Consider the following 8,774-nt stretch of genomic DNA (forward strand, 5'->3'; position numbering starts at 1 on the left):
TTTTTTTCATAATCCACATATTTTTGCATTTAAAATGTCAGTTTTTGAACAAACTCTTGCCATATATTTATTTAATTTAATAGCAAAGAGACATGTTTTCTGTCCCACATTTTCGTCCATGACTTGCTCAAATTTAATTAATGGATGTTAAAAATTACCTCATTTATTAGAAAATATCAGGATTAAACAGAAACTGGGGCATAAATGTTTCAAAAATAGAATTTCTTATGCGAACCTGTTGTAATGGTGTTCTATTAATGTCTATAGCTGAATGTCTGTTGGATTTTTTATGAGTATGAGGGATTTATCGATTCTAAAAGTGTTGTGGTTTTTTTTAAAAAAGCTACTATTTTATGCTAAAATGTTTAAGTTTAAGATTTTTTTCCCCATTAAGTTTGTTTTTAATTTCCTAAAAGGAAACTGAAGCCCATTTCTGTCAGATTTCTTCTTCATTTTTTTTTTTTTTTTAATCAGAATATTTCTTTAAGAACTTAAGATCCATTTGACTTGTGTGTTGATTTAGAAGTTGTGCAGGTAAGTTTTTTTGATGAATATCTCAGCATCTCCAGTAAGTTTGACATTTTAAAGGCAACTTATGACTTTGTTGATGTTTAATGATGAGAAGAACTTTTGTTTTAAAAAATAATCATTGAAAACATAAATCAATGAAGGGAAAAGAAAAAGCCAAAACAACCCGTTTGACAGGAAACAGTGTATTGTTAGCAAGGACATAACATTGAATTTCCAGTAACGTGACCGATCTGAAGACATTTTTTTTGGTCTTTATTGCATTTTCTTTCTCAAGTGTGTCAGAGTTCAAGCTCCGCCCCATTTCAGGTTTTGTTCTCAGGTGTTCTCGTGTTTCCGGATCAGAGGTGGTAACATGGGAGCAGGCTGTTGGGACTCGTTTTGAGGCTGTGAAGACAAAAATAATTTAATTAGGAAAAATTAGCTGTTTGCATGTAAAATCTTAACACTGAGTTCTAAAAAGCCTTATTCCAATCCTGTCACATTTACCTTAAGCGGGTGTTGCTGACACTTTTTTGTCACGATGGGAGGCAGCACTTCCCTGTTATCGGAGGTGAAAGCTGGCGAAGGGCAGACTTGGAATGACCTCTGTGGTCCTGGAACGACCTTTTTCATCTTGGACAACGGCGGTAGATAATGAGGCGTGTTGTGCCTAATAAGCGGGTCTGTTTTGTGCTTCATCTTGTGCTATAAACACACCAAACATGTTAGGGACACTTTTCCTTGACTCAAATCCAAAAAGGATATTTAGAGTACATACTTACACTCATTAATGGTGTCTGTCTCATGTATCTTCCCTTTAGCTGTTTACCAAAACTGCTCGGTCGCCAGATTTTCTCAAGCGATTGCTGCGTTAATCTGTTTCCTGCCGCATCCAGAGTTCCAAAGAGGAAATGAGAACTCTCTGTTTTCTTCTCCGTCATTCTGGATTCAAGACATTAAAAATTGTTTTATTGTTACGTCTGACTGTCATCCTTAAAAAACAATTATCGTCTTTAAATATTTCACCTGATCTCCCTGAAGTAGGTGTGCCTCAGGGCTGTTTCTGCAGAGATGCGCTCATCCGGATCGTATGCCAGCATCTGATAAAGCAGCGACAGAGCTGGAGCTGGACAGTGGGGGATCAGCCGAGAGATGCCCGTACCCTTCATCGGGGGGAAGTTGAAGCACATCGCTCGAGTCCTGCCACACATTGAGACACCAGTCAGTTTTTTTATTGAAGTAAAAATTTATAGTCTGGAAGCATAAGAGAAGGAACACTAACTGTTTAAACTTTTGTAGAAGACTTTGATCTGGAGTTCCCAACACATTGTGGATCTTTGCAACCTGGTCCAACTCATTCGCTCCGGGGAAGAGAGGCTTCAAACTGAAGGTGAAAAACAATTTTGGCAAAGCATATGTGGACTTTTAAAAGTAAAACATCTGACAAATGACTTTGGAGTCTCGATTTCTTTTCTTCAGACCCTTATTTTAGAATGCCGACCTCATAATTTCAAAGAAGACACAACCGGCGCTCCAAATGTCCATCTTCAGGTTGTAATACCCGTCCGTGAGGAGGCACTCGGGCGCTCTGTACCAGCGTGTGGAGATGTACTCTGTGTGCGGCGGCTTGGAGTACACACTCCGACACGAGCCAAAGTCGCCAAGCTTTAAAACGTTTTGCTGCAAATCAAGTTGGAAATGTCTAAGGCCCTCGAAATGAAATAATAGATTTGATTCAGGTGAATATTACCTTTATGAGGATATTCTCAGGTTTTACATCTCTGTGAAAGATTCCACAACTGACAGAGAGAAAGGTAATGAAAACTGATTTCTTATGTCTGTATTCTGCATTTTAAATGTGTTCATTCATACCTGTGCATATGTTGAAGTGACTTGCACAGTTGGTACATGTAGTTTTTGACCATATGGTCGGGTAAAGGCTTTTTCCTTTCTGCACAAAGCAGGAAACATGAATTACAATTTTAAGTTCCCATAAATCCTATAAGTTGAAGTTCCAGTGAAGCAGACTTACTTTGCAAGAACTCATAGATGTTCATCTCCATCAGCTCACATATAAGAGATAGTGTTCCTGTCACTTTGTCACTGAGACATTAGAATATGATAAATCAGATTTAATAATACAGATGAGTGTATAAACAGTAAATATCGTGGTACACTTACAAAATGAGTTCATGCAGTTGAATGATGTTTGCATGAGGGCTGAGTCTCTTCATCGCCTGAACTTCCTGAAGTTTGTTGGCCTGTTCCAAACTTAAAACACAAAACAAAAAATGATTAGAAGTACTGAGGCAATCATTTTTTATGATGAGAGCCTGCAGGCCGGTGGAAATTTGAATGCAGGGTCCAGACTTTGGACACGCCTGGCATTGAAGGCATACCTTTTTATTGTCTGCTTCATTGTTTTACAGGCATAAAACTTTCCATCTTTTAGGCTTTGAGTTTTCACCACCTCTGAAAATGCACCTTCTCCAAGCTTCTTGATAATTTTGTAACCTGCAAGACACAGAAAAACACAACAAAAGATGGTAAAACGACATCATCTGGAAGTCAGGACATTTCTAAAAGTCTGAAATTAAACATTAATGTAAATTTAGTGTTCATGGATTTCACAGATCACAATCAAAGGGGGTCAGCCACTAATTATACAAAGTAAAAGTCAATACGAGCATTTTATGTTCTCTATGACTCCAATGTGTTCTGATGATGACAACGTTGATAGTTTATTTATTTAAAAATTACATTTGACCTTTTTTTAACTCAAAAATTGGTCAAATGCAATCAAATCTGATCTATTTATAGCCAATATAGTGAGAGTCAATTCACACCAATTTTTCACAAAGACTTCTGGGAAATTTTAGTAGATTCAGACAGCACTATAAAATGGCGAACGCACTATATAGTGAGTGGTGGAGAAATTCCGACACACTCTACAATTCCAAAATTGAGTGCCCTAGAAAATTTCCCAGAAGTCTCTGCAAAATAAACAGTGTGCATTGGTGAATATAGACCATAAATACATTGCATCAAGTTGGGGGCCAGTGGGCACCACATGCTTTTAGTGAGGCATCTGATTGGCCAGTTTATAACTTGACGAAGAAATATAAATAAAAATAGGATTAGCACGCACATGTTAAAAAGAGGTACCAGAGCAAGAATGGGTAATAGCAGATTATTTCTCAGTAGAAGTCTATGGGATTTTGGCTTTTTGGAGCCAGTGGGTACTTTCTGTTTCAACTACAAGGGGGGAGGGGTCACTCAGTCCAGTTCTTAAATACAGTTTTTGCTTCATGGAATCGGGGTGTTTGCTACTTAAAAAAAAAGTATTGAGCATGGTGTATAGATTGCTTTTAAAATCCAGGGTCCTCGATACTCCCGCACTATGTCAATTTTTAGTAGTTACGGAGGGAATTCGGACATACCTCATGGGTTAAGAGGGTTAGCTCAAGTATTAGCTTAGGGGTTAATATTAAAACAGTGGTTCTTTGGACTGATGTGCTATTACTAATGCTTAAAGAAACTTGTATTGATGATTTCTTAATCTTTGGCAAAGCTTTTTGCTTGATGGGCAGCTGTCCCCCCTTAACCCCTCTAGCTCCGCCCCTGTAATGTACTCTCGTGTTCTAATAATATTATTTTTATGTGGAAAACAACAGTTGCATTTAATGGGAATTGATTTTCCATTCATTATTGTTTATGTGTAGTTTACACTTTATCGTTAAAAGAAAATATGACAAATCTGAAAATTTTCACCCTAAAAATGTCCCGAATCGATTTTAGGTCAGTGCATTCATTGGATTAAATTAGATTGATCAAAATTAACCAATATCGGAATCGTATAAGCAATAGAATCGTTAGTTGTAGTATGTATTTCTTGAGAGGATGGGAGGGTGCAAAGGGCATCGACAGCCGTTTCTGCTCCTTTTTCCCGTTTTGCTTTTCTTTTCTTTGTTTCAAATCTCACTTACGATGCATTTCCTTTAACCTCCTCCGCCGTGCGTCTGTCAAATATCCGTTGAAAGAATAAAAATTATGCATTTCTCCTGTTAGAGGTCGCGGCAGTCATCGTGTGGGAGCTCCCCTAACCCCCCTGGTTTACGTCCTGTTGGCTGACCGTCGCCTTGGTAACAGAGCACGCGCTTCGCCCTCCACTCTGACCCAGAGAGGAAGCCAGCTGCAAAACCACCGCGTCTCTGCAGCTCAGGGTTTTTCTCTCTCTCTCGACTTTAAAATAAATGAACAAATTAAAAAACGCCCTGTTCTGTAGGAAAAATAGATTTATTCACACCAGGCCCCATTTTTGTCCCGATACTCACCCCTTTTCCAGAGGTGATTGTGGATCACAAGCTCGGATGTTCTTTCATTTGGCCTCTTGCTACTGTTCTCCATGTCTGCGGAATCCCCTCTATGATTCCAGTTGGCGCTGAAAGATGTTTGGTACTCATTTCGAAGGCTTGCCTTGTTCTTTATGTCAATGAGCCAGTTTGAGTAGTGCATCTTTGGTGCACGTAAATTGCAACAAATCCGAACATGAGCTTAGAAATAGTGACAGAAAAATCCCAGAGGCGAAAAGCATCTAAATTTGCGCGTTAATAGCATTTCCAGATATAATTAAATCACACACGACGAATTGGTAGTCAGCTGCTGTGTAAAAGGCGTGGACAGAATCCTTTTTGACATCTAACGGCTTCCGTACCAGCGTCTCAAGTGCGCATGCTCAGGAGCTACTCCTGCGTGGCTGGTGTTTTCATTGCAGTTTTTGCTCAGAAGAGATGAATATATTTTATATTTTAAAGGCTTTATAGCTCGAAGTTAAGTCAACATGAAAACTCGGTTCACCACAGTGGATATCAGGGCAGTTATTGCCGAGATTAATGCAAAGTAGGTGACAGGTGTCGTGCTAAGCTAATGTTATCTTTAGCTTCGACTTGTTTGGTTGCACACATTTACCTACAGGTATCTGTTTTTTTCTCTTCCGCAGCTACGTTGGCATGAGAGTCTACAACGTGTATGACATCGACAATAAGACATATCTCATCCGTTTGCAGAAGTAAGGACGGTTTGTTGACAAAATACTGTGGAAAAACTAGCTAAAATTACATTCACATTCACACTATTATCTTTTAAGGGATCATAAAAAAATATAGCGCATAACATTACTAGTTCTGTGCTTCAATAGATTAAAATTTTAATAATTCAAGTTAAAAGTGGGTGAATTCAGTGATGTAAATGTTTAAAGCAGTTTTTTTCTGTTGTTCACATCCACTTTTAAATAAATGTTCATTTTTGTTTAAATTTGACCAAATTTAAAATTCAGCACAAATACAGTTTATTTACATCAAAAATAATGATAGAAAGTTAAGCTTCATTTAGCTACCAAAAGACATTAATTCAGCTTATTATGCATAGCACTTAGCAAAAAGCACTACACTTAATAATATGGTACATAGTACATGTTTAGCAGATAAAATATATAACATTCATGTGTAGTGTAGAAAGAATACTTCCTAAATATTTATTCAGACTAAATTGGAACATTTGAAGTTTACAGTATTTAACTTTATCCATCTTCTTAACCCACTAAATCCCTTTTGTGGTCGCGGAGCCTGTCCCGGTGTGGTGCCAAGCTACGTTCCCCTGCCAGAATCTGTTTCCCCGGTCTCAGGCATCGTTGATTTGCTTCGTAACCCTCGTATTTTGTCCCAAAAAGTGTACAAAAAAGGTAGATGATTAAGACATACTTTATTCTGGGGCTTTTGTGAGTTTCCTGTCATGTTTTATTTTATTTTTTTAACCACATTTTCTATCTAAAAAGAGAGGGGGCACAGATTATGTCAGGGGGCTGCTGATCCAGTCTGCCAGAATCTATGTTCCCCAATAATTTGTAGTAGAAAAAACAACTATTTAATAATTGTCCATAGTTACATGCTTCCATACTTTCATAAATCGTGTTTCTTTTCCTAAATTAACTCACTCTGGCCGGGGGATCAAACCTTGGCACAACACTGGCTACAGTTGGGTGAAGGAGGAGTTTACTCTGGACAGGTCGCCAGTCTGTTGCAGAGCCACACAATCACAGACATTCACAACATTCACATGTAGGGACACTTTAGAGCAGACATGTCCAAAGCGTGGCCCCCATTAGATAAATATCCAGGCTCCTTTCATAAAATCTATAAAATTTTAGCATTTTCTAAAAACTATATATTTCTTGATTGTGGTTTGCTTAATTACATTATCATATTCATCACGAAGAGGCGCTAATAGACGAGACATACCATCAATGACTTGCTAACTGGGAATGAACAGTGTGAAAATTGGCAAATTGACAAGGATTTTGGTTAAAAAAAGATATTTAAATGTATTTTTTTAATGGTAAGACATAAAATTATGCAATAAAATGTTCATTAAATATTTAATTTAAATGTAGTGTTATTAAAATAGCTAAAACAATGTCAGATAAATGAGTTGGCCCTCACACATTTTCCATCTTACCAAATCTGCCTCTACGAAGCATGTTTTTGGTCTGTGGGAGGAAGCCCGAGTGCTCTGAAAAAATCGGTAGATTTAGTATGTTCTCCCTGCACAGGGAGCTTCATTTTTAATAGAGACTATTTGTAATACCCTTAAATAGACTATTTTTTATGTAGGGAGATGATCACTGTTGTGGTTAGTTTTAATGCGACAGGGCTGATGAAGTAAGCGGAGTCCAAACTGTGATCCAGTGTTATGTTGTCTCCTCAGGCCTGACAGCAAAGCTGTTCTCCTGATTGAGTCCGGGATCCGCATTCATTCCACAGACTTTGAATGGCCCAAGAACATGATGCCGTCAGGATTTGCAATGAAAGTAAGAACATAATCTTTATTTAAAGTGAAAATTAACTATTTATAATCTTTTAATCCATTTTCAAAGTGTTCTCAGTGGTCTTTTAGTTTTGATTATGCAGTTTTTAGCCTAATTTGAAAAAAAAAAAACAACAGAAACCTTTGTTTTGTTGGACATAGTTTCTGCAGAGTGGCAGTACCCCGCCCCCTCTTCCCCTCCCAGTAGATGAGAGCTCTCTGTTTACACACTCTCCCTCTAGCTTACAGCCCCTTACTCTGACATTACCGGTGGGAGAAAAAAAAATCAAATTTCTTATCTGCTCATCATTCATAACGATGTGAATAAAGAAATACTCATAAGTGCAGTTTTTAGCTTAATTTTCTTTATATATTTCCCGTCTTTAATAGTCCTCTTCTGCAGATTTTGTGACACTACCATATTCTTTTTATCTTGGATGTTAAAAAAAGCTGATATTTGCAAAAAATGTGTTTCCACAGTGTCGAAAGCACTTGAAGACTCGCCGACTGACCTACATAAAGCAGCTCGGGATTGACAGGATTGTTGACCTCCAGTTTGGCTCAGACGAGGCCGCCTACCACTTGATTGTTGAACTGTATGACCGGGTCAGAGAACTGCACCTACGTCATTTAAAAACACAACAACAAAAGTGTTTTTTTTTTCTCACATCCAGTTCTGTTTATCATACTGATATTTATTGAGTTTTTAACTCTGCTGCACGACTCTGGCTGTTTTTCAGGGTAACATCATCCTTGCAGACCACGAATACACGATTTTAAACCTGCTGAGGTTTCGCAACGCAGAAGCAGAGGATGTAAAGATCGCCGTGAGGGAACGCTACCCAGTGGAGAGCGCCAGATCCCCCGAACCGCTCATCAGTCTGGAACAGTAACAACATTTTAACATTTGCTGATTAAAATGTGCATTCTTTATAACATAGGAGATGTTTGTTTTTGCTAAAAATCAGTTTTGTTTCTGTTTATTTATTTTTGTAATAGACTCACTGAAATCCTGAGCAAAGCACCAAAAGGAGAGCAAGTGAAAAGAATCCTGAATCCTCACCTTTGTAAGTCTCCATGAAGCCAGTGTCACTCCACTTGTGTTTTCATGTCTTTACCACAGTTGTGAGAAGATATTCACAGTTTTCAGCTGTGAAGTATAAAACGTAGAACTTGATTTATCTATAACTTTATGGTATAAACAGTGTAGTTTAATGCTTTTCTCATTAATATGAGAAAGTTTGTAATGTAGAGACTCATCAGTTATAACAGGCTTTATATTGATCATACTGGATGGAAATAATGTATTTTTTAATTAACCAGGAAAAAAAAACATTGAGATCCACTGATCTCCTTTTCAAGGGAGTTTTGGACAAAAAGCAAAAGTTACCAAGAAATTTCAT

The 8,774-nt window shown here is 37.8% G+C and overlaps 2 protein-coding genes across 3 annotated transcripts in view; one reads left to right on the top strand and one right to left on the bottom strand.

Moving 5' to 3' along the window:
- Positions 1-697: 697 nt before the first annotated feature.
- LOC112138579 (MAPK/MAK/MRK overlapping kinase) lies at positions 698-5,167 on the bottom strand. Of its 2 annotated transcripts, none has more exons than XM_024261178.2 (12): positions 4,845-5,167; positions 2,910-3,024; positions 2,692-2,781; positions 2,543-2,613; positions 2,383-2,461; positions 2,261-2,309; positions 2,012-2,190; positions 1,793-1,894; positions 1,537-1,710; positions 1,293-1,452; positions 1,018-1,215; positions 698-915 (listed from the first exon to the last, which is right to left on the bottom strand). In XM_024261178.2, exons 1-12 carry the CDS (start codon positions 5,023-5,025, stop codon positions 847-849), a joined length of 1,467 nt encoding a protein of 488 aa, XP_024116946.1. In that variant the 5' UTR covers positions 5,026-5,167; the 3' UTR covers positions 698-846. The 2 variants fall into 2 exon arrangements, with proteins under 2 accessions (XP_024116946.1, XP_024117023.1); XM_024261255.2 differs by lacking the exon at positions 4,845-5,167 and adding an exon at positions 4,497-4,762.
- Positions 5,168-5,214: 47 nt separating this feature from the next.
- LOC112138490 (nuclear export mediator factor Nemf) overlaps positions 5,215-8,774 on the top strand; it is an 11,909-nt gene continuing 8,349 nt past the window's right edge. Inside the window, exons 1-6 of the mRNA XM_024261071.2 lie at positions 5,215-5,409; positions 5,510-5,578; positions 7,273-7,375; positions 7,852-7,977; positions 8,112-8,260; positions 8,371-8,438. Of these exons, the coding sequence (XP_024116839.1) occupies positions 5,351-5,409; positions 5,510-5,578; positions 7,273-7,375; positions 7,852-7,977; positions 8,112-8,260; positions 8,371-8,438 (574 nt within the window). The 5' untranslated portion in view covers positions 5,215-5,350. The remainder of the gene's footprint in view (positions 5,410-5,509; positions 5,579-7,272; positions 7,376-7,851; positions 7,978-8,111; positions 8,261-8,370; positions 8,439-8,774) is intronic.

This window comes from Oryzias melastigma, linkage group LG22, assembly GCF_002922805.2.
Source record: "Oryzias melastigma strain HK-1 linkage group LG22, ASM292280v2, whole genome shotgun sequence".
Classification (NCBI taxonomy): domain Eukaryota; kingdom Metazoa; phylum Chordata; class Actinopteri; order Beloniformes; family Adrianichthyidae; genus Oryzias; species Oryzias melastigma.